This window comes from Pristiophorus japonicus, chromosome 7 (assembly GCF_044704955.1).
Source record: "Pristiophorus japonicus isolate sPriJap1 chromosome 7, sPriJap1.hap1, whole genome shotgun sequence".
In the NCBI taxonomy this organism is placed as follows: domain Eukaryota; kingdom Metazoa; phylum Chordata; class Chondrichthyes; family Pristiophoridae; genus Pristiophorus; species Pristiophorus japonicus.
This window is the reverse complement of record NC_091983.1, coordinates 164,647,298-164,673,485: the sequence shown is the minus strand read 5'-3', so window position 1 is coordinate 164,673,485 and position 26,188 is coordinate 164,647,298. Positions and strand designations below refer to the sequence as shown.

General features: G+C 43.9%; 1 protein-coding gene across 7 annotated transcripts in view; it reads left to right on the top strand.

Moving 5' to 3' along the window:
- The first annotated feature begins 523 nt into the window (after positions 1 to 523).
- tbpl1 (TBP-like 1) overlaps positions 524 to 26,188 on the top strand; it is a 46,156-nt gene continuing 20,491 nt past the window's right edge. Inside the window, exons 1-4 of one of the 7 annotated variants that reach the window (XM_070885512.1) lie at positions 524 to 712; positions 2,748 to 3,012; positions 18,062 to 18,144; positions 19,136 to 19,320. In XM_070885512.1, coding sequence (XP_070741613.1) covers positions 19,186 to 19,320 — 135 coding nt within the window. In that variant the 5' untranslated portion in view covers positions 524 to 712; positions 2,748 to 3,012; positions 18,062 to 18,144; positions 19,136 to 19,185. Of the gene's footprint in view, positions 856 to 1,908; positions 1,954 to 2,747; positions 3,013 to 4,808; positions 5,243 to 18,061; positions 18,145 to 19,135; positions 19,321 to 26,188 lie in introns of those variants that run through there. The other 6 variants (XM_070885511.1, XM_070885515.1, XM_070885509.1 and 3 more) reach the window with 6 other exon arrangements.

Below are 26,188 nucleotides of genomic sequence, written 5' to 3'. Positions count from 1 at the left end.
ACTGTTGTAATGTGGGAAACGTGGCAGCCAAATTGTGCACAGCAAGGTGACAATGACCACATAATCTGTTTCAGTGATGTTGATTGAAGGATAAATATTGGCCAGTTGGGTCGAATGGCCTGCTTCGGTCCTATACATTATATGCAATTTTGCATCATTACCATCTGGTCTATTTTTTGTTTCTTTTGTGAAGATTTTGAACAGAATTGCAAACACAGTTGATGCAAAAATTCTACATTTGATTAAAATAATCTGTTGGTTGCAGCAGCAGTGCTATCGCCAATATTGGGGCTCACTTGCTCTCCAGCGGTGTGAAAACAAACGGTTGAAAATCCGAATCGCTAACAAGAGAGGCGGCGCGGCTCGCGCGCGCACCGACCAAACGCCCCCCCGCCGCGTGCGCGCCCCAACCCAGCTTGACAGGATGTCCCGCCCATCTGCCGCTCCGATTGGTTGCCTTCCGTAGCCACCATGCTCTGACTGGTGGGCTGAGCCGACGATCAGAACATGCCTTCCACGCTTCCGGGTACTCAGCGCGCGTTCGAACAGTAACCGTATTGGAACGTTGCTGTTAAAACCGTTAAACTGCCGAGTATCCAATCTCAACAACAACAACAACAACAGCAGCAGCAGAAGGCCGAGCCCAGCCCAGCCCAGCCCAGCCGCACACCGTCCAACTGCAGATCCAGATCCAGGGCCGAGCCAGAGTGTTGTGAGGAGGCTTTCATTAGTTTCTTTAGTACTTTGTGAACATGCGCGTCAGAGTTCCGATTTCCGGTTTGCCTGGGCCTTTGGTAAAATAGGAAGAAACCAGCGGCTGTACAATAGCAGCTTGCTGCCGGGCCAGGCCGGGCGGTGAGTTTGTGTTTTTCGCTCTGTGTGCGAGTGTGGAGAGAGACCCGACCAAGTTAGCGATCCAGCCAAGCCTCCGAGAGAAGCTGGCCGTGAGTGTGAGTGTGTGTGTGGCGGGCCCATTAGTTGATTTATTCACCGAGTGTTGGGCTCGGTTATTTCAGGCTCCCCCCATCCCCCTTTAAATGTTTAAAATCGCCGTTGTGCTTAAAGCCAAGTGTGGAAAGCGACCCGACCTGTGCCGGGGAATCGCGGGATGCTGTGTCGCTGTCACCATCACCTGGCCGCCTCACTGTTCTGGGCTTCCTCATGCTGCCCCCCGCTCGCTCTCCTCACTCTCGCGCACACACATACACACACACACACACAAAGGTGGCTTGTTACTGGGGAATCAGCGCTGTTGCAGCAACCCCGCTGGGGTCTGTACCGGGGGAGCTGGTCAACCTGACCTGGCAGCTGCTGCACAGTGATGGGCACACGGTGCTTGCTGTGGATCTCAGCGCTCATTCTGTGAACTCACTAACGGTTTGTGTATGTGTTTCCCTTGCGTTCCTCAAATTCTGCCCTCTTGAACATCCCTGATTATAATCGCTCCACCATTGGTGGCCGTGCCTTCTGATGCCTGTGCCCCAAGCTCTGGAACTCACTGCCTCTCTCCCTCTCTTTCCTCCTTTTAAGACGCTCCTTAAAACCTACCTCTTTGACCAAGCTTTTGATCACCTGCCCCAATTTCTCCTTATGTGGCTCGGTCAATTTTTTGTGTTACAACACTCCTGTGAAGCACCTCGGGATGTTTTGCTATGTTAAATGCGCTAGACAAATACACATTTGCATATTGGCGGTCAGCATAGAAGCTTCTGCACCGACAAGGCCATCCTTTTTTAAAAAAAAATAAAAAGAAAATGCTCGATACATACACTCAGCAGGTCGGGCAGCATCTGCGGAGAGAGAAAGAGTTGACGTTTCAGGTTGATGATGACCTTTTATTTTTGTTGTCGTCATTGAGATTTTTTTTCCCGAGTTCCTATAGTCTAGCCGTGCGCCTGATGCTTCTTTCAAAACATGGAAAAGAATGGCTGATTGAACCCAGAATCAAGTGAGGTGATTGTCAGATGTGGCTTTGGTAAATGCTCTCGGTGATTTGTGGAAGTCTGTTCATGCTGGATGTAAATGGGCATTTATTGTACGTCTATTTGCTGGATCCATAAGGGCATTACATCTCTTTGAAGACTAAACCAGCTAGAGTTGCTGAGTAAAGGACAGTATAACATGCCGCAATGGTTTGTCTTGTTTCTGAGTGAGACCTTGTGATACCAGTTGAAGTCGTTGATTGAGGGAACCAGCGCTTGAAAAATACATGGTGGAATTATCAACTGGTGGTGGATGGTAAAAGTACCCCATTTGTTGAGGGTAACTCAATTCAGGCAAAAGTGATCACAGGCCAGAATGGATGTAGTTTTATTATTTCCTTTGAGAATGATTCACTGATGTGGCAAAACTGAGGGCTAGAATTTCCCCAAAGCTCGCCAGCCCCCGATTGCCGCCCAAAAAACCGCTAAGGCTGGGAAGATTATCGCCGGCGAAAACTTCCCGAAATTTGTATTTTAAATCCGCCCGGCGCAAAATATGGGCCTTGCACCCCCAACCTGGGTGGAAAAGTGCAATTTAGGCTAGAAAGAAAATGGGAGAAAAATAAAAAAAATCTATAAAAAATTTACACCGAGGCTGCAGGTGGTACAGGTCTATCACCAAAAAAAAATTAAAATAATTTTTTAAAAACTAACTTAAAAAATCCAAAAAACATTCCCAAGGCACTTTAAAATTAAATCACCCCAACAGATTTTGTTTTTGTTTTTAACTAATTATTTTCAATCACTTATCTTTTTTTCTTACAGACCTACTTACCTACTGCCCAGCTCCGCTGATCCTCGAGGGTGTTTTTTTTTTTATACTTACCTATGGGTCACCACTGAGCCAAAAATCGGGCCAGAGTGATCTGTGGACGGTGTACGCCGGCGCTCCATCCCCAGCGGGACTTCGAAACCGCCAGCGTACCTTAGCTGGGGAACTTTTCGCTGACCCGATTCTTGCCCAAAACAGCCAATAAGAAACTGGGCGGTGAACCACTGGAAATTCTAGCCCTAAGGAACTGTAACACCAGTAAGATATGACAGCTTGTGTAATGTAAATGTATTTTCGATGGTTGGTTGCCCCTTATGTTGAGATGACTGCATTGCCAGAAGTTTCTCAGATCCTCTGGAGCATCTGCTGGTGACAAATGAGCCTGATACAGGAATCACTGGTTGCAGTTTAGGATAGTTTGAGTTACTCAGTTGTTGCAGCTATTGTATGGTTTTATTTTTTAATTTCTGCTGAACTTGCTCAGGTATAAGGTGTGAGACACCAGCGTCTTGGCCATCGCATCCTAGCGGGTGCTAATATCATCCTATTGTTAGTGGGGATATTACATGCCTTGGGGTTGTATGTTTTTAGGTGTCTGTGCTACTTCTCTGTTCACCACAGGAGAACATTTCCTTTGGATGTCTACTATCCAGTATTCACATGGCCGAAACAACAGAACTACGTTGTTGAGCATTGGTTTAATGTTATTTATAGTGGTTTGTGACCTGACTCGCTGTTAGTGATTCTGCTTTGCCGTTTGATGCATAATATCAGTTGCAGATAGTGAGTTTTTCGAGTTCTTCCGCGATGCCTGTAGCAAGTTCATAGGAGAGTTGGATTGGTTACAAGATGGGCCTTCAGCCCTACATATTGTATACATATGCACCATGCAATGTGCTTGTCAAATTTATTCATATTTGATTGTCAGCTGCTAATAGAGGCATGTCGGAGGCTAGATCCGCAGTACTGGAAGCAACAAATAACAGCCTATGTAAAAACTGCAGCACAATCAGAGGATGTACCTTGAGTCAACACTACCACATTGCAATTTTAATACAAAGATTGCTGAAATGCAATCCCCCAAAAGACAGTAAAAAATGTCAGAATCCCACGTGATCACCCAGTTTGACTTGCTCATGCCCTGATCTCTTGTAATCTGGAGGTCCCTAAGTAGGAGTTTCCTGCTCATTAGTTTGCATTGAGCCTCGCCTGCATGCAGTATTACTTGTTGCTTGGTAAATTGAGCTTGCAGCCAAGCAGACTTGGTCTCTAACAAGTGGCATAAACATACTAAGGAATTGCAGAATTCATCCAATTTCAAACTGTATAGTTGATTTTGAAAGTTATCCTGATTGTAAGACATCTTCTAAGTAATTATGTATAATTTGAACAAGTGTGCTATCCTTGTTCAAATCGAAAACAGTGCACACGGACATACATATTACTGGAGTAGTATCGTATTACTTAAGCGCCTTGGGATGTTTTACTATGTTAAAGGCGCTATATAAATAAGTTATTATTATTTTAATGCAAGAGGATTTTGCTAATATTACGGATTTTGCGAGTATTAATGTTGTCCTCGAATCATGGCTACAGCACAAAAGGAGGCCATTCGGCCTGTCGAGTCCATGCCCAATGGCCTCCTTTTATACACTTTGGTACCAAATTCTGTATATTGATAAACCTGCAAGTCACAGGAGTGTCCACCTTCTGCTGAAACAGAATGTTGCTGCCAGTGTGCCCTGCACATTCTGCTGTGTTAGTGTACTTTGTTAGTGACCAATAGAACTGTTAGTGGTTTTGTGTCTCAGTGAGAAATAAAGCTGTTGATAGATACTATGTTAATGTATATTTGCCTGTTGATAAATCAACTTATTTACTGTATTGGGTGTAGTACTTTATCCAACCAGTCCCTGTGTTAGTAACTGGGCATTCATGCAAGCTTAGTGGTCATTATGCTGCACAATGGTGGATATTTATCATTTTAAATGCAGTAACTTTGCTGTTGGACTGTAACCTGAGAAATCCAATGTCTTGATTACCATAATTTTTTCAATCTGGATAATCAGTGAGCCATTTGCAATGTAATGAGTATCTTATGGCAAAATGGCATTAACATGAAGAAAACCATGTATAACCACAACGTTGGAGGAATGAATGTTGCCTTTCATTGGGAAAGAGATTCATATATTTGTCCAATAATATAAAGAAGAAACTGTCTCAAATCCTCAACAAAATACCAACAATTCTAGCTATTAACGACTGAACTATTCTCCATAAAATAAGCCTTGTGCCTCACATTAGGGATGCTATTGAATGAGCTTAAAAAGGGTGGCATGTTTTAAAGGTAACTCATGGTACTGATCTGAAATAGAAGGCCAAGGTGGAGATGTGTCACAAAAGAAAGAAAGATTGCTGCTGAATGGAGAATACCACTAATTTTAAGCAGTGGTAGGGTGAAACTGCATCCACTGACTTTTGAAGTCTGGTAAGTTACTTCATGATATTCTCTATATAACCACATATAATGTAGACATACCTGATATATGAATGATAATTTATACATTGTCACACATATGTAATGCTCTTTGTCCTTATGTTCTGAATTCCTGTTAGTAAAACAAAAAAAGTTCTCAAAGATTAATGCACTTACCTTTAAAATACAATCTTTTGAGTTGATGTGCAGTAGAATGTCTTAATTCAAAATGTCCACTTCATATTTTCACAGATGATTAATCCACATTCCAGCTAGTAACTGAATCTTGATCATCTTACCTCAGGAGGAAGATGAACTTAAGACTCGAAGGATGAGGAGCGGGTTAAAATCTGTTGAATGATGGATGCAGCATGCTGAGGGGCATTAAAAAAGCCCAGAAATCACTTGATGTGAATTTGTTTCCATTCTAAGAACCTCCACAAGGCTACCTCACAATAAAAGGCTGTCAACATTCAAAGAGCCACCTAAAATAGATATGATTCATTCATGGGCAGTCCCTCGACATGCTTCCACGCCAAAAAGTTCACAGATGTTTCAATGAAGGACCTAATATTCCAGGTCCCAAACTAAATCTTGAAGGGTGGAAGATGCCTGTGTGTGGATTTTTTTTTAATGTGTGGTGGTCATTGCACACCAGCCATACACGGGCTTGACAGAGCAGTGGCAAGGATTACCCAAGACGACTGGAGACCAGCTGTGCTGCACGGACCGAGTGCGCACACATATTGCACTGGGCTGGCCCATGCTGCCCCTTAGAGCACCATTGGAGCAGGCCGGGTAGCGGAAGGAGCAATGTGGCGGCCTGGCCCAGCAGTCTGCACGGCCCCCGGCCTGCGAGCACCATTGGAGCAGGTCGGGGAGCGGAAGGAGCAGCGTGGCGGCCTGGCCCAGCAGTCTGCGCAGCCCCCGGCCTGCGAGCATCATTGGAGCAGGCCGGGTAGCGGAAGGAGCAGCGTGGCGGCCTGGCCCAGCAGTCTGCGCAGCCCCCGGCCTGAATAGATATGAAAGGTCATAGTCACGACGCGAGGCAGCAGAATTTAGGGAAAGTGCCTTCTAATTTAGGGCACAGAAATATACTATGGATGCTGTGTTGGGTTTGCACCAGCCAGCTGCTCAATAAGATAACAAGTATAATTCAGCCCTTTACAAGTAAGCTTGGCACAATTAGTCAAAGATTTGTAATAAATATCCTTCACAATGATCCAAAACTAGGTATCCTATGTGGCTTGGAGGTGTTCTGAGACAGTTTCATAGAACTCTTTCCTGGAATCAAGAGGGAAATCATAAGCACCATGTGGCCAATGTGCCACTTCATTCTGTTTTTGACTCTCGATGGGTTCCTTATGCAGATTCTGACTCTTTGTACCTTGTTGCGTTGAAATTATTTCACACTAAATTACATATTTAAAATATTTTCTTATGTGGTGCACAAATATGCAGTGTAATTTATTTGCCTTTTATGTTGAAGGCATTAATTAAAATATTTTTCCTCACTTATGAATCCAGAGCATTTATCCTTTAAAGATACTTTTATATTATATATTGAGATCCCAGATGAGTGGTGTTGAAAGCAAGACCTGCTTTATGTATTACTCTCTCTGTTGGAGGCCATTTGTTATTGCCTTGGATTGCACTTTGCACATGCAATTTAAAGGATGTGTGTGTACGAAGGTGGGATCCTAAAGTTTGCAAGTATCAACCATGGCCCAGCAGTAGCATTCTTGTCTCTAAGTCAAGAGGCTGCAATTGTATAGATTTTAGCTCATAATCTAGGTTGACACTCCATTGCAGTACTGAGGGAGTATTGCACTAATGGAGGTGCAATCTTTCGATGTGATAAACCAAGGCCTTCTTGGGCAGACGCAAAAGATCCAATGTGACTATTCAAAAAGAGCAGGTAAAGCTGGCAGTTTATTTGCAAACATTTATCGTTTGACCAATACCAAAACAAATGATTATTTGGTCATTTATTTTATTACTATTTGTGGGACTTGACTGTGAATGAATTTGTCATGTTTTTAAAAATATTTACTCTTCCCTGTCCTCTAGTCTTTGCCATGACTATGTAACCTGAATTCCCTCTGTTTTTAGTTGCCGTACCAAGCCTCTGTCTATTACTTCTCTTGTCTTTTTCTTCTCGACCCTTCCCTTCCTATTACCCAGTCATGCCACATTTAATTTCTCCCCTCACAGGTACTTTCCCCACCCCCACCCCCAAACCATCCACTGGTTTCCTGCACTCTCGTTACCATCCTAGGTTTGAATCCCCTTTCGATTAAACCCACAGTTACCTGTGGTCATTTCACATGGCCTCTGCTCCGGTGGCCTTGATCACAGACAAATCCATCTTCAACTCTTCCTTGTATCCTTTACCAACCACATCTCCCTACCCCCTTCCACCCCCACTTCCTTCTGCATCCGCTGTCGGAAAAAAACTCCTCTCTCCTCCCCGCCCCCAATTCGCTTACAAGAACACTATCAAACCCTCAACTATCTAGCCTTTTGTCCTCCATTTACCAAAATTGTTTTGCAGCTGTTGATCTGATCGACCACTCCCTCTCCAACACCTTTGATGCCCCGGTCCCCAAAACAACCTTTACTCTCCCACCCTGGTCATCCTGTCTGATATGACCCCCAACTTCATTCCTTTAAGTCTGAGGGCCGCAGACCTGCATGATACACAACTGGTTTAGTGATCCATTGCCAGATCGGGCTGGACTGCATAAAGCACTATCTGGCCTCGCAATCCTATGCCAAAACTGTTCACTACTACAGGATCATTCTTGAATGCAAAAATAATACTGTGTTTTTTTTTCTTCCATCAACCATTTCCTTAAACCCCTCGGCTCCACCCTCCCCTCTAACAACATGCAAAGAGCTTGTGGACTTCATGCTCACTAAAATTGAGACCATCTGTTCAGCTGTCTCTGCCGCTTCCCTTCTTCCCCATGTCCAATAGCCAAGCCTGCTCCAAGCTCAAAGAAAGTAAGAGCAGGAGTGGGCCATTCAGCCCTTTGGGACTGCACCACCATTCAATAAGATCATGGCTGATCATTCACCTCAGTACCCCTTGATCACTTTAGAAGTCAGGGCTATATCTAACTCCCTTTTGAATATATCTAACAAACTGGCTTCAACAACTTTCTGCGGTAGAGAATTCCACAGGTTAACCACTCTGAGTGAAGAAGTTTCTCCTCATCACGGTCCTAAATGGCTTACCCCTTATTCTTAGACTGTGACCCCTGGTTCTGCAACTCCCCAGCAACGGGAACATTCTTCCTGCCTCTAACCTGTCCAATCGCGTCAGAATTTTATATGTTTCTATGAGATCCCCTCATTCTTTTAAACTCCAGTGGATACAAGCCCAGTTGATCCAGTCTCTCCTCATATGTTAGTCCTGCCATCCCGGGAATCAATCTGGTGAACCTTCGCTGTACTCCCTCAATAGTAAGAACGTCCTTCCTCAGATTAGGGGACCAAAACTCAATACAATATTCCAGGTGTGGCCTCAGCAAGGCTCTGTACAACTGCAGTAAGACCTTCCTGCTCCTATACTCAAATCCTCTAGCTATGAAGGCCAACATGCCATTTGCCGCCTTCACCGCCTACTGTATCTGCATGCCAAACTTCAATGACTGATGTACCATGACACCCAGGTCTCATTGCACCTCCTCTTTTCCTAATCTGTCACCATTCAGATAATCTGTCTTCCTGTTTTTGCCACCAAAGTGGATAACCTCACATTTATCCATATTATACTGCATCTGCCATGCATTTGCCCACTCACCTAACCTGTCCAAGTCACCTTGCAGTCTCTTAGCATCCTCCCCACAGCTCACACCGCCACCCAGCTTAGTGTCATCTGCAAACTTGGAGATATTACAGTCAATTCCTTCATCTAAATCATTGATATATATTGTAAATAGCTGGGGTCCCAGCACCGAACCCTGCAGCATCCCACTGGTCACTGCCTGTCATTCTGAAAAGTACCCGTTTATTCTGACTCTCTGCTTCCTGTCTGCCAACCAGTTCTCTATCCACTTCAATACATTACCCCCAATACCATGTGCTTTAATTTTGCACACTAATCTCTTGTGTGGGACTTTGTCAAAAGCCTTTTGAAAGTCCAAATACACCACATCCTGGATCTCCCTTGTCCACTCTACTAGTTACATCCTCACAAAAATTCTAGAAGATTTGTCAAGCATGATTTCCCTTTCATAAATCCATGCTGACTTGGACCGATCCTGTCACTGCTTTCCAAATGCGCTACTATTTCATCTTTAATAATTGATTCCAACATTTTCCCCATTTCTGATGTCAGGCTAACCAGTCTATAATTGCCCGTCTTCTCGCTCACTTTTTTAAAAAGTGGTGTTACATTAGTTACCCTCCAGTCCATAGGAACTGATGCAGAGTCGATAGAATGTTGGAAAATGATCACCAATGCATCCACTATTTCTAGGGCCACTTCCTTAAGTACTCTGGGATGTAGCCTTCAGTTCCTCCTTCTCGCTAGACCCTCGGTCCCCTAGTATTTCCGGAAGGTTATATGTGTCTTCCTTTGTGAAAACAGAACCAAAGTATTTGTTCAATTGGTCTGCCATTTCTTTGTTCCACATTATAAATTCACCTGATTCTGACTGCAAGGGACCTACGTATGTCTTCATTAATCTTTTTCTCTTCACATATCTATAGAAGCTTTTGCAGTCAGTTTTTATGTTCCCAGCAAGCTTCCTCTCATACTCTATTTTCCCCCTCCTAATTAAACCCTTTGTCCTCCTCTGCTGAATTTTAAATTTCTCCCAGTCCTCAGGTTTGCTCCTTTTTCTGGCCAATTTATATGCCTCTTCCTTAGATTTAACACTATCCCTGGTTTCTCTTCTTGGGCCCTGGTTTCTCATTTCAGACCCTCATCTTGTTCATCAGACCCACCTTCTGCTCCTTTAACCTCTTTCCCACTTAAGCAGACCATCCAACTTCCCTTCCTGGTATTCATGCTAGCTCACTCTGCAAATGGTACCCTCTCTTCAGCTACTGCCCCCTCTTTCTCAGAGTCACTGTCATCAATCCCCACCTCAAAAACTTGACTCCTGTCCTTGAAAACTACTGCCCCAACTCCAACATTCCTTTCCTGTCCAAACCTTTGAATGTGTTGTTGCCTCCCAAATCGGTGCCCATCATTTCTGCAACTCCAGTTTGGAATTATTTCAATGCGGTTTCTGCCTCTGCCATCGCACAAACACACTTAATCAAAATAATCTACTGCGATCATGATGCACTATCCCTCCTTGTCCTTCTTGAGCTCTCTGCAACCTTTGACAAGGACGGACGATCACACCATCTTCTTCCAATGCCTCTCCTCTGCTGTCCAGCTCTGTAGAGCTGCTCTCACTGGTTCCACTCTTGTTTATCCAATCATAGTCATTGCATCTCCAGCAATAGTTTCCCTTCCTGCCCCTGCACAGTTACCTCTGGAGTCTTCCTCCTCTTCCTCATCTACATGCAGCCCCTTAGTGACTGCATCTGCAGACATTGGATACGATTCTATATGTACCTTTCCACCACTTATCTCAAACCCTCCACTACTTCTGTTATCAGATTGCTTCTCGAATGCCCAGTCCTGGAGGAGCCTCAATTTCCTCTTGTTAAGACTCATTGTGAAGACCAAAACCATTGCCATTAGTCTCCACCACAAACATTATCCCCTTGTCACCAATTCCATCCCCATCTGGTTGAACTAGACTGTTCTATTTAATGCTGAGCTTCTAACCCCATATATTCTTCACCGAAGACCATCTCCGTAACATTGCTTGCCTACCTGCCAATCTGCTGCTGAACCCCTTATCCATGCCTTTCCTTCAGATTCAGCTATTGAAATGGTCACCTAGCTGGCCTCAAAACTCTATCCTATCCAGCACCAAGTTCCACTCTCCCATTACGTCTGCACTCACTGACCATTTACTCCTGGTCCACGAATGCCTCAAATTTAAAAGTCTCATTCGCTTTTTATGATCTCTTCATGGTCTCACCCATTCCAATCTCCTTAAACCTCTCACCCACCTCTGACCAAGCTTTTAGTCACCCCTCCTAATATCTCCTTTGTTCTAGTGTCCATTTTTGTCTGATTATACTTCTGTGAATTACCTTGAGATGTTTTGCTAAGTTAAAAGCACTATATAAATGCAAGTTTGGCTGTGAAATGCTGAGACATTTTGAGGTTGTAAATGCAAGTTCTTCTAAGATATTTATTATCAAACTAGTTTTGGTTCCGATAGTAAAATGTGCCACAGTGTTGTGCATGAGGAATTCAAAAAGCAAAGCGGTCTACTTAGACACCTCGTTTCCTCTTCACACCACCACCCCCCCCCCCCCTCATTCAGCACCCACCTCCCTACACTGACAGTTCTCGACAATTTCCTGTGCCCAGACTTTACAACCCTTATTTCTTCTGTTGAACCACACCAACTGATCCCTCAAACCCCTTCTAATCCAGTTCTTAATCATTAAACCACCCCTCCCCCTTTAATAACTCTATGCACATCTCAGGACATTGCTGCAGGAATTCCTCAGGGCAGCATCCTCGGGCCAGCTGCTTCATCAATGAACTTCCCTCCAACATAAAGTCACAAATAGGGCTGTTTGCTGATGACTGCACAGTATGCGGCTCAATTTTCAATTCCTCTCATAATGAAGCAGTCCATGCCTGCATGCTGCAAGACCTGGACAATATCCAGGTGTGGGCTGATAACTGGCAAGTAACATTCATACAACACAAATGCCAGGCCACAAATATCTCCAACAAGACAGCCTAACCACTTCTTGACGTTCAGTGACATTACCTTTGCTGAGTCCCCACCATCAACGTCCTGTGGGGGTTACCGTTGACCAGAAGCTCAACTGGACCAACCACATAAGTTGTGTGGCTACGAGAGCAGGTTAAAGACTAGGTATTCTGCAGCTCACCCCTTGTCACCCCAAAGCCTCTCCACCGCCTGCAAGGCACAAGTCTGGGGTGTGATGGAATACTCTTGACTTGCCTGGATGGGTGAAGCTGCAAGAACACTCAAAGCTCAACACCTTCCAGGACAAAGTAGTCCGCTTGATGGGCACCTCATCCTAAACATCAACCCCTTCACTGTCTACGTAGCGTGGCTGCACTGTGTAAAGGCTTCTTCAGCAACACATGACCTCCACCATTTTGAAGAACAAGGGCAGCAATTACATTGGAACACCATCACCTCCAAGTTGCACACCTCCAAGTTGCACGCCTCCAAGCCACACACCATTCTGACTTGGACATATATACAACTTCAATTATTGCATCATAGTGAGAGATGAAGATCTGTTGATATGTTTCATTTAACATGTATAGCTTGGGAAGGAAAATGTAACCTCAGTGAGAATTAATAAAAGATGCTATGCATTTATTGCATCCCAAAAGATAATGGGACTATTCAAATGAGGGCTGGCGCAATATTTGGCTTTAAATTGCTGTTTTAGTCAATGTGCAGTATTGCATAACAGTTATTTGGTATATAGAAAATGTGACTAGGTGGTACTTACGGCAACTATTTTGCCACTAGCGGTAATGTAGTCCAAACCAGTTGTGGAGCCATTTGTGGGGGGGATTAGTCATCACCCCAATCCCTTCGAGACTGGCCAATTTTGTACGTCAGGATTCAGCCAAAACTGACTACAAATAATTTACTCCCTTTTAAATTCCTAATCATGACTGTATTGCAATTTTTATTCTGATGCGAGCATAAAGTGCCATTGAAGGATGTCATTGCTGTATTGTGACAAGCTGGCTAAATCTGGACTTCCAACAGCCCCCTACTCCATCCTCTCCTTAGATTTGCCCCTGTTCCAAACACATGAAAACATGTAACATTACCAATCATAGAATGATATATTCCAGTATGTCTACAGATGTTATTAATTCAGCTCACAGGTGAGTTTGGTAATATTCAAATACAGGTCTCGCGCATGTACTAATCCCACAACCCATTAGGAAGACTAAACATTTCAGGGATCTGAATTGGCCTGGACCCTCTTAGAATTTGATCTTATCATCTGTCATTCTAGTCAGCAAATAAGCATGCAGGTTTCCTGAAACCTGGGGATCAAAAATTACCACTTCTGTGCTTTATCTCTTCAGCAAACCTGTAATGAGTTGTACCGTCTAGACAATAGTTTTTTCTGAACCCATTTCCTTGCTGCACAAGTACTGGCTGAATAAATCTGGCATTCAAAAAATATGTGCTAACACTAAGGGCTGAAGTTTCCCCAGGAGTTGCTCTTTTTTTTGGAACAACTTGATTTTTATGGACTATCTTTTTGTTGCAATTCTGGCCATTTAATTTGCGCTAGTGTAAGTGAGTTAGGTTTTTATTAAGTTCATTTTTTTTTTCAAAAGGGGGCGTTCCCAACCACTTGGGTTTTAGGTGTTTGACCAGCAGATGGTTGCTCCAAACTAACTTAGGCCAGCGTATGTTGCCACTTCTGAAGTTGCATGTGGGTACTGAAGTTGCATGTGGGTACTGAAGTTGCATGTTCAGCCATGAACTCATTGAATGGCGGTGCAGGCTAGAAGGGCCGAATGGCCTACTCCTGCACCTATTTTCTATGTTTCTATGTTTCTATGTCCGCACAGAAAAACCTTACCTAGAGTTAAGGAATCGGCGCAAGTAACTATATTTAAAGCACCACCAAGCACCAAACAAAGCACAAAAAGTAATCAAAGTAATAAACAAATAAAATAGAAGGAACCCTGCCCCTAAAGCACCAAAATTAAACAGTAAATAACAAATAAAAAATAGAAGTCCTATCTTAGGGAACGCAGCGGGCCGCCGATGAGGGAGCCCATTCGGCCAGGGCTAGGGATGGCGTTCTTTGGGCCCCTCCCACACAGCCTACAGTGCGTACTCAAAGATTCGGCCTACCAGGAGCTACTGCACATGCGCGCAGACCCTAGCACACATGTGCAGAGGTCCCAGCACTGTTTTCAGCGCCGGGACCTGGCTCCGCCCCCAATCCATTGGGCCACGCTGCGCCACAACCGGAGAGAGGCTGGGGAGCGGCCAGAACACCGACGTCTTTTTTCAGATCGCTTGGAGGCAGACAAAAACGGCGCACCTCGGGTGAGGACGCCAGAAAAACAGGTTAGGGAAACTCTAGCCTTAAGTATTTATATCTAATCTCTTGTGGCATTGCTCATAAGTCATCTGTGGAATACGCATAGGTGTGATGTTTAGCTACTAAAATGGTGCTTGGTTAATCTGGTCTATCCATTTTAAAGCCACTGATGCTGTCTGTGAGGAAGTAGTCTAAATGGGTGTACAAGTTGAACTTCTCTCATCCAGGACTCCCTTATCCAGCACCGCCCCTCGTCCAGCACCATTCCCGGGTGGCAGGGGGATGGGAATCTATGCAGGGAAACAGAGGGAAGTAAAATGGGGGCAGAAGCAAAATGTAGAAAGAAGATAAGTAAAAGTGGAGGGCAGAGAAATCAAAGACAAAAATCAAAAAGGGCCACATTACAACATAATTCTAAAAGGACAAAGAATGTTAAAAAAACAAGCCTGAAGGCTCTGAGTCTCAATACGAGGAACATTCGTAATAAGATGGATGAATTAACTGCGCAGATAGCTGTTAACGGATATGATGCAATTGGGATTACGGAAACATGGCTCCAGGGTGACCAGGGCTGGGAATTCAATATCCAGGGGTATTCAATATTCAGGAAGGATAGACAGAAAGGAAAAGGAGGTGGGGTAGCGTTGCTGGTTAAAAAGGAAATTAACGCAATAGTAAGGAAGGACATTAGATTGGATGATGTGGAATCTGTATGGGTAGAGCTGCAGAACACCAAAGGGTAGAAAACGCTAATGGGAGTTGTGTACAGACCACCAAACAGTAGTAGTGAGGTTGGGAATGGCATCAAACAGGAAATTAGGGATGCGTGCAGTAAAGGTACAGCCGTTATGGGCGACTTTAATCTACATTTAGATTGGGCTAACCAAACTGGTTGCAATATGGTGGAGGAGGATTTCCTGAAGTGTATAAGGGATGGTTTTCTAGACCAATATGTCGAGGAACCAACTAGAGCTGGCCATCCTAGACTTGGTGTTGTGTAATGAGAGAGGATTAATTAGCAATCTTGTGCGAGGCCCCTTGGGGAAGAGTGACCATAATATGGTAGAATTCTTTAATAAGATGGAAAGTGACAGTTAATTCAGAGACTAGGGTCCTGAACTTAGGTAAAGGTAACTTTGATAGTATAGATATGAATTGACTAGAATAGACTGGCGAATGATACATAAAGGGTTGAAGGTGGATAGGCAATGGCAAACATTTAAAGATCAGATGGATGAACTTTGACAATTGTACATCCCGGTCTGGAGTAAAAATAAAACTGGGAAGGTGGCTCAACCATGGCTAACAAGGAAATGGACAAGTTAGTTGCAGGAAGAATGTTCCCGATGTTGGGGAAGTCCAGAACCAGGGGACACAGTCTAAGGATAAGGGGTGTAAGCCATTTAGGACCGAGATGCGGAGAAACTTCCTCACTCAGAGTTGTTAACTTGTGGAATTCTCTACCGCAGAGAGTTGTTGATGCCAGTTCGTTGGATATATTCAAGAGGGAGTTAGGTATGGCCCTTACAGCTAACAGGATCAAGGGGTATGGAGAGAAAGCAGGAAAGGGCTACTGAGGTGATGATCAGCCATGAACTTATTGAATGGTGGTGCAGGCTCAAAGGGCCGAATGGCCTACTCCTGCACCTATTTTCTATGTTTGCCACTGGACCAAGACCAAGCTCTGACAAGCCCGTGTGGTGGCTGGTGTGCAACGGCCACCACACGTTAAATAAAATCCACGCATATGCATCTTCCACCCTTCAAGATGTAGTTCGGGATGTTAGGTCCTTCATAGAAACATCTGTGAACAACTCCTCCCTTTTTGGCGTGGAAACAAGTCATCCTCGTTTCGATGGACTGCCTATGATGGTGGTTCGAAATCTTCCTTTTAGCAGGACTTTGTTAGATGACTTAACCTAACGCATAGTTAATAAACTTTGTTAGACTTGAGAAAATGTCCTTGCAGTGTGCTGAAATACTAGTAAAGTTAATTGCTTTAAGTACGATGTTAGCACTTGCAGTTGCTGAAGTAGAAGTAATGTAGAGAAGGAATTCTTGTTTTTTTTTCCCTGATACATTAAATAATTGTGTGGGGGGAGAGTGACAGTGATCCTCATTACAATTGTTGTGGAATATTTCAAAATACTCAACACAAGTCTGACATCGAGGGTACATAGTCTTTATTTGCACGCGTATGAAGACAGCCTGCTTTCTGTCTTTAGCTTAGCTTCTTCAAATTGATACAGCATGTATATGATTTTTATACATTCAAATGACGCATTGTACAATGTCCCCGCCTAACTTCTAGAACATTCCATATTACATCATTCGTCTTAATTCCTGTTACAACCACGTGTCCACCTTTAGTTTAGATAATAGTTAGACAGTAGGCAAGTTGTGATCAGTATAGGGTAACAGTTAAACAGTCGCTCTATAGACATTTGAGGTCAGCTCATTTAGCTTAATCATATTTCGCTTTATCTTGTTTAGCCTTGTCCATTGTTTTGTCACACAAGCTATTATCCAAGATATCTCTGGTTTCTTGCCACGCAAGCTATTGCCCGAACTATTGTCTTATTTCTCCGTCTCCCTTATGCTCCCCTTTCACAATGTTGTATCCTGGACACCCTAGGCCTATGATCATTGGCTGATAATCACCTTCCGTTTTGCATTCCTGCGATGATACTTGCCCTTCACCACTGCACTTGATTGTCTTCCTGGCTCTTGAAAATTTTTAAATCAGGATTTTCTCAGACAAAATTATTTGCCTTTTTCTCATGAACAAAACAAACTTGTGAATTACAGATGGAGAAGTTTATTAATATGAGTTTTCTGAGAAAATATCACAGGATAGGAATGTTTGGTGTTAGTATTTTCTTTGCTGTTTATGCTCTTTCATTATATTCTTATCCATTACTAAGACCCATTGGCATATACCACTTTTTACATTTATTGTTTTCCACAACAGCCTTATGGTCAATGGGATATGGTTTAGAATAGGGAGTGTCAGTGTTTAATACATGGCCAGGTTTGCTAGAGTTCTTGTAGGCATTTTTGCAAAACTTACCTGTATGTGTGTGCAAATAATTATGATAATTACAGTGTAAAGACATTTTCCAGTGTAAAAGTACACACACATACCAATAATTCTTGCTACCCTCCGAAACCTCAGTGATACCCATACATTGTATGTAACTGATGAAAATTATGTTTTGACTACTTGTCGTATAACTTAAAAATAACAGGAATATCACAAGTAATATTGAACTGTATTTTAATTTGAGGGTTAAAGAAAAATAACATGGATACAAGATGGATCTTTTGACACTTGTAAATTGAAAACCATAATACACCATTAATAGATCATGATTTTCAGCCATGTATAATTTGTGTCTACAATTAAAGCATTGAAAAAGAACAGACTTGACAATCAATCTAGTATATAACCAATTTAACCGAGTATTTCTCTGCTGTTTTAAATATGTGTCCCATGTTCTGCTTTTAATGTTCGAGAACTGAGCTTTCATGCACAAGTTCCTTTTTTTATATAATAATTTTTATGACTCTTTAGGTATTCATTATTACTTTGCAGACAGCAGTTTATTGGACATTAAGCTGTAAACTAACCTGGATAATAAAACTGAGATATTGCTTTTATTTCACTTATAGGTTTGCTGGTACCCTTTCTGCTGGACTTTGTTTATATTTGCCTTTTACTCAGACTCTAGGAATTGGCTACACAGTTGGTCATGGTGAGTATTTTTCTATTCTTAACTCTCAAGTAAGTGCATTACCAGAAAATTGGGGGATGCCTCATGGCTCTGCCGTATACTTGGCAGAATGTGACTTCTCTGTAGTATCATCTAGGCCCAGAATTTGTGGTTATAATGATGGCGAAACTGTCAGCACTCACCATCGTTATTCTGCAAAACCGACAGCAACATCTAGAGTCTATACATGTGCATTTAAATGTGGAAATTCTGAAGTTGCCATCAGTGAATCCCTGCTCCTCCACAGAGCGTGCTGTTGCAGTCCTCGCAGATGGAAATCAATTAAAATCACTGAATTGATGTGAAAATCCATTTTTTATGCACTGTTCATGCTTCAAAAATCCTTTAAAAATGTTAAACCTTGTTGAATGAGGTAACAGGGTTGTTAACGGCATACTCGATAAACCAATCTTTATTTCGCTCTTTGTAAAATGATTAAAATGTGAAGGATAATCAGAGCTTTTTAGTTCCTGGTTTGCTGTCTGAATTCTTTAATGTGATTGGCTGCTTAGCCTGTTTGATGACATCACTGTTGCTGGACGGTGGAGATTCCCTATAGATGATGTCAGAATGAAAAGTGAAATCAACGACACAAAGATCACTAGATCCTTGTGGGCAGCTTTCTTTGAGGTCCGCAGCGAGCACCACCACATCATTGCTGGCTGCAAAATCCGGGGCCTAGATTTTACTGTCTTGCAAAATCCGGGCCCTAGATTTTACTGTCTTGTTTCATGGATGCTATTTTGAGTAAGGCACTCCAGCAAAAATTGAGTAACAATTCTTGTTATTCGTTCCCGGGATGTGGGAGTCGCTGGCAAGGCCAGCATTTATTGCCCATCCTTAATTGCCCTTCAGAAAGTGGTGGTGAGTCGTCATCTTGAACCACTGCAGTCCGTGTGGTAATTGCTTATTGTTGTGGTGTCTTTTTATATCTCTTTTTATATGTAATTAACATTTTGTTGTTCTAATCTAGTATAGCACTATCTAGATGGTATGCTGTCAGTTGGATAACAAGCCATACCCATGGAACCAGACAATGATATTGCACTGGATATTTTGATAACCAATGTAGTCTGTGTCTTTAAAACAAGATGCCATTTAAATCTGCGAAAGATTGCACTGGAAGGAACAAATGTGATCTACAAAAGAGATGTTGGGGTAAGTTCTATTCTGTTTGTGTCTTCACATCTGCTTTGTTATATTATTTGCAGCAACCAATCTAATCTTCTCAATGCTGCAGTGAACAATGCCAAATTTTCATAAGCTGTAGATATACTTAAATCTTTCCTGTTATATTTAGTTTTTTTAATGTGTAGATTTCAAAGTGGTTTACTGTTCTTCAGTTTTAGTAAAGCTCACATTTTTGTTAATGCTTAACTTGCTAAATGAGCTCCATATGATTTCCACAGTTAATCTTGGCACTCATGCTTGGTTATAAAAACTATATAAGGGCATATAGACAAAATTAAAATATGTGACAAAGCAGATGGCTTACTATAGCTTAAGACCGTGGATTAAAAATATACTTCTGAATCTACCTTTGGATTTGGGTACTGATTTTCAAACTTAACTTTTTTCGTGCATTTTCATTTGCTGCCTTTTGATTCTTGCGGCAAAAAAACTAATTCAGAGAGTGAACAAAATTTCAATACTGATGTTCTATGTTTTTGGTGTATTATACTGGTTTTGAGCTAATCGTTACCCATAATTTAATACATAACTTTTGTAATCTGAATAAACTAACATAGTTTCTATTTTGTTCAAATGAAACCATTTTTCTCTTTGGCATTTATCATTGTACATACGATCAATATCCCAGCGTAGTTTTCTTTTGGCGGGGATGAACTATTATTAATTAGATCGTGCATCTATCAGAATTACTTGCCTTCCTGGCCTGGTGGAAGATAAAGATCCTGCATCACTAACCGTGTACCTGGACTAATAGAATGAGGCACAGAAGGAGGCCATTTCGCCCATCATTCCTTTACTGGCTCTTTGATGGAGCTATCCAATATCGGGGATAAGGGGTTACGAGGAGCGGGCAGGGAAGTGGAGCTGAGTCCATGATAAGATCAGCCATGATCTTCTTGAATGGCGGAACAGGCTCCTGTTCCTATTTCTTATGGTTATCCAATTAATTACTATTGAATCTGCTTCCACTACCTTTTCAGGCAGTGCATTCCAGATCACAGCAGCATGCTGTGTATTTAAAAAAAAAAAATGATTCCTCATGTCACCTCTGGTTCTTTTGCCAATCACCTTAACGCTGTGTCCTCTGGTTATCAGCCGTTCTGCCACGGCAAACAGTTTCTACTTATTTACTCTTATCAAAACCATTTATGATTTTGAACAGCTCTATCAAATCTCTTGTTAACTTCTCTGCTCTAAGGGTAGCAACCACAGCTTCTCCAGTCTATCCACATAACTCGAGTCCCTCATTTCTAGTACCTCATACCTGAACTAGTATTCGTGAAAAACCCACCCTAATATAGTTAACAGGCAATTTTCTCATGTTAAAACTTCAATCTATTAGCCTCCGAATGCATCCACCAGCAATCAATGTAATAACTGAATTATTTTAATAAATAATCAGGACATATGACTTGGAATAGAATCATAGAATGGTTACAGCACAGGAGGAGACCATTCAGCCGGTCGAGTCTGTGTCGACGCTCTGCAAGAGCTCTTCGGCTAGTCCCACTCCCCCTCCCTTTCCCTGTAGCCCTGCATTTTTTCCCCTTCTGGTACTTATCCAACTCCCTTTTGAAAGCCACAATTGAATCTGCCTTCAGCACCCTTTCAGGCAGTGAATTCCAGATCCTAACCACTCACTGCGTAAAAAAGTTTTTCCTTGTGTTGCCTTTGGTTCTTCTGCCAATCTCCTTAAATCCATGTCCGCTGGTTCTCGGTCCTTCTGCGAAGGGAACATTGTCCAAACCACTCAGGATTTTGAACACCTCTATCAAATCTCCTCTCAATCTTCTCTGCTCTAACCCCAGCTTCTCCAGTCTGTTCACATAACTGAAGTCCCTCATCCCTAGAATCATTCTTGTAAATCTTTTCTACACCCTCTCTTAAAGTGCGGCGCCCAGAATTGGACACAATACTCCAATTGAGGCCAAACCAGTGTTTTATAAAGGTTCATCATAACCTCCTTGCTTTTGTACTCTATGCCTTTATTTATGAAGCCCAGATCCCGTATGCATTTTAAACCGCTTTCTCAACATGTCCTGCCAATTTCAACGATTTGTGCGCATATACCCCTAGGTCTCTCTGTTCCCGCACCCCTTTTAGAATTTTACCCGTTAGTTTATATTGCCTTTCCTCATTCTTCCTACCAAAATGTATTACTTTGCACTTTTCTGTGTTAAATCTCATCTGCCATGTGTCCGCCTGTTCTACCAGCCTGTTTATGTCCTCCTTGAAGTCTATCACTATCCTCCTTACTATTCACTATACTTCCAAATTTTGTGTCGTCTGCAAATTAATATATATCAAGAAAAGCAGTGGTCCTAGTACCGACCCCTGGGGAACAGTACTGTATACCTTGCTCCATGGGTTTCAACTTTGCTGGCAAGCCTATTATGTGGCACTTTATCAAATGCCTTTTGGAAGTCCATGTACACCACATAAACCCCCTCTGTTACCTCATCAAACTCAATCAAGTTAGTTAAACACGATTTGCCTTTAACAAATCCCTGCTGGCGTTCCTTAATTAATCCATACTTGTCCAAATGACTGTTAATTTTGTCCCTGATTATTGTTTCTCAAAGCTTCCCCACTACTTCCCCAGGTAAAACTGACTAGTCCAGAGTTGCTGGGTTTATCCTTACACTCTTGTTCAAAAATGCATGCAACATTTGCAATTCTCCAGTCCTCTGGCACCAGCCCTTCCAATGAGGTTTGGAAGATTATGACCAGTACTTCTGCAATTTCCATCTTTACTTCCCTCAGCATCCTACGATACATCACATCTGGTTAGTGTTTCTAGCACTTACTCATCAATTTTTATCCCATCCAATATCTCAACTTCCTCCTCTTTCACTAACTTTGGCAGCATCAAACAGATACTTTGTATGCTCTGTCTTCACGGAAAAAGACACAAAAAATATCCCGGAAATAGTAGAATGCCAAAGGTCTAGCGAGAATAGGGAACTGAAAAAATTAGCATTAGTTTTTTTTTAAAAAAGTACTGGAGAAATTAATGGGACTGAAGGCCGATAAACCCCCTGGACCTGATGGCCTACATCCTAGGGTTTTGAAAGAGGTGGCTATAGAGATAGTGGATTCATTGGTTGTCATCTTTTAAAATTCCATAGATTCTAGAACTGTTCCCACAGATTGGAAGGTAACTAATGTAACCTTGCTATTTAAGAAACAAGGGAGAGAGAAAACTGGGAACTACAGGGCAGTTAGCCTGACAACAGTAATGGGGAAAATGCTAGAATCTATTATTAAGGATGTGGTAACAGGGCACTTAGAAGAAAATAATAGGATTGGGCAGAGTCAACATGGATTTAGGAAAGGGAAATCATGTTTGACAAATCTGTTAGAGTTTTTTGAGGTTGTAACTAGCAGAATAGATAAGGGAGAACCAGTGGATGTGGTGCATTTGGATTTTCAGAAAGCATTCGATAAGGTGCCACGCAAGAGCTTATTGAACAACATTAGGGCTCATGGGATTGGGGATAATATACAAGCATGGATTGAGGATTAGTTAACTGACAGAAAACAGAGTAGGAATAAATGGGTAATTTTCAGGTTGGCAAGCTGTAACCAGTGGAGTGCCGCAAGGATCAGTCTTTAGGCCCCAGTTATTCACAATCTATATCAATGATTTGGATGGGGGGGACCAAATATAATATATCCAAGTTTGCTGATAATACAAAGCTAGGTGGGAATGTAAGTGAGGAGGATGCACATCGAGTTCAAGGGGATATAGACAGGCTAAGTGAGTGGGCAAGAACATGGGAAATGGAATATAATGTGAAGTTACCCACTTTGGTAGGAAAAATAGAAAAGCATGAGAGATTGGAAAATGTTGGTGTTCAGAGGGACCTGGGTGTCCTTGTACACAAATCATTGAAAGTTAACATGCAGGTACAGCAAGCAATTGAGAGCAAATGGTATGTTGGCCTTTAGTCCAAGAGTTTTTGAGTATAAGAGTAAAGACGACATACTGCAATTATATAGGGCCCTGGTGAGACCACACCTGGAGTATTGTGTACAGTTTTGGTCTCCTTACCCAATGAAAGATATATTTGCCATAAAGGGAGTGCAATGAAGGTTCACCAGACTGATTCCTGGGATGTGGGGGGGGATTGTCCCATGAGGAGAGATTGAGTAGACTAGGCCTATATTCTCTATATTGCACCGGGTAGGCAAGCCTTTGGGACCCATGCTCTCGGCTGCAGAGAACCCTATCTATCCCCCTAACTATACTGTCCCCTGCTACAACCACCTTCCCACTTGAATGGCTTTCTGCACCACGGTGCTTTGGTCAGTCTGCTCGTCCACTCCGCAGTCTGCACACTTGTCCACAAGGACAATAAGACTTTTGGATTCCCTTTAATGTTAGCTGCCAATCTATTCTCCTACCCTCTCTTTGCCAATCTTATTTCCTTTTTCACTTCTTGAAACTTTTTAAGTTCAGCCTGGTTCTCACTTGTATTCTCAAACTGATGTCTGTCATGCGCCCCTTTTTCTGCTTCATCTTACTCTCTACCTCTCATCATCCAGGGAGCTCAGGCTTTGGTTGCCCTACCTTTTCCCCTCATGAGAATGTACCACAACTGTACCCAAATCATCTCCTCTTTAAACGCAGCCCATTGTTCGATTACAGTTTTGCCTGCAAATCTTTGATTCCAATTTACTTGGCCAGAACCATTTTCATCCCACTGAAATTGGCTTCCGTCAATTAAGTATTTTATTCCAAATTGCTCCGTCTTTTTCCATAGCTAGTCTAAGCCTTATGATCACTGTTCTCGAAATGTTCCCCTACTGACACTTGCTCTAGTTGACCCACCTCATTCCCCAGAATCTGATCCAGCAATGCCTCCTTACACATTGGGCCAGAAATGTACTGATCAAGAAAGTTCTCCTGAACACACTTCAAAAATTCTTCCCCCCTCTCTGTTGTTTACACCATTACTATCCCAGTCTATATTAAGATAGTTGAAGTCCCCCATTATCACTACTCTATAGTTCTTGCACCTATCTGTAATTTCCCTGCAAATGTTCTCCTCTATCCTTCTCACTAGTTGGCGGCCTGTGGAATACACCTAGTAGTGTAATAGCCCCTCTGTTGTTTCTCAACTCTAACCAAATAGATTCTGTCCTTCACTCCTCCAGGGCATCCTCTCTCCAGCACTGTAATATTCTTAATCAATACTGCAACCCACCTGCTTTCTTTCCATCCCTGTCTTTTTTGAACACCTTATATTCAGGAATATTTAGTACACAATCCTGCCCTTTTTGAGCCATGTCTCCGTTATCGCCACAACATAATGGGCTCAAGTTTCGGGCCGCGCCTAGAACGGCGCAGCCCCGACCTGGACGCCTGTTTTTCGCGCCACAAAGTGCGCCTAAAAAAAACTTACAGATTCTCTGGCTCCCTGTTGGCCCTCTGGAGTCGGGCGCGGCGCAGCACGAGCTGTAGGGGGCGGAGCTAGGTCCCTGTGCTGAAAACAGTGCCGGGACCTCTGCACATGCGCGCTACAGTGGGCGCGCATGTGCAGTAGCTCCAGGTGCCCAAAACTGGGAGAGGCCCGAAGCACGCAGACCCGAGCCCTGGCTGAATGGCCTCACTGGGGCTGCGTGCATAAGGCTGCCTCCCACACCCAGCTGCTGCTTCCTCCCGACCCGACTCGACACCCGACACCCGACCCCCCCCCCCCTCCGCACTGGACCCGACCCGCGCTCCCCCACTCGACCTGACCTCTTTTGCCCCTCCCCCCCCCCCCAAACCGAACCGACCTTCCTCCCTCCCACCCGACCCGACCCGCGCTCTCGACCCCCCCGCCACCCAACCTGACCTCCCTCCCTCCGCCCCCGACCCGACCCGTGCTCCCTCCCGACCCAAGCCCCGACCTCCCTTTCCTTCTTCCCCCCCCCTTCTCCTTCTCCTCCTCCCCCCCTTCTCCTTCTCCTCCTCCCCCCCTTCTCCTTCTCCTCCTCCCCCCCTTCTCCTTCTCCTCCTCCCCCCCCTTCTCCTTCTCCTCCTCCCCCCCTTCTCCTTCTCCTCCTCCCCCCCTTCTCCTTCTCCTCCTCCCCCCCCTTCTCCTTCTCCTCCTCCCCCCCTTCTCCTTCTCCTCCTCCCCCCCTTCTCCTTCTCCTCCTCCCCCCCTTCTCCTTCTCCTCCTCCCCCCCTTCTCCTTCTCCTCCTCCCCCCCTTCTCCTTCTTCTCCTCCCCCCTTCTCCTTCTTCTCCCCCCCTTCTCCTTCTCCTCCTCCCCCCTTCTCCTTCTCCTCCTCCCCCCCCCTTCTCCTTCTCCTCCTCCCCCCCCTTCTCCTTCTCCTCCTCCCCCCCTTCTCCTTCTCCTCCTCCCCCCCCCTTCTCCTTCTCCTCCTCCCCCCCTTCTCCTTCTCCTCCTCCCCCCCCTTCTCCTTCTCCTCCTCCCCCCCCTTCTCCTTCTCCTCCTCCGCCCCCTTCTCCTTCTCCTCCTCCGCCCCCTTCTCCTTCTCCTCCTCCCCCCCTTCTCCTTCTCCTCCTCCCCCCCCTTCTCCTTCTCCTCCTCCCCCCCCCTTCTCCTTCTCCTCCTCCCCCCCCTTCTCCTTCTCCTCCTCCCCCCCCTTCTCCTTCTCCTCCTCCCCCCTTCTCCTTCTCCTCCTCCCCCCCCCTTCTCCTTCTCCTCCTCCCCCCCCTTCTCCTTCTCCTCCTCCCCCCCCTTCTCCTTCTCCTCCTCCCCCCCTTCTCCTTCTCCTCCTCCCCCCCCTTCTCCTTCTCCTCCTCCCCCCCCTTCTCCTTCTCCTCCTCCCCCCCCTTCTCTCCTTCTCCTCCTCCCCCCCCTTCTCCTTCTCCTCCTCCC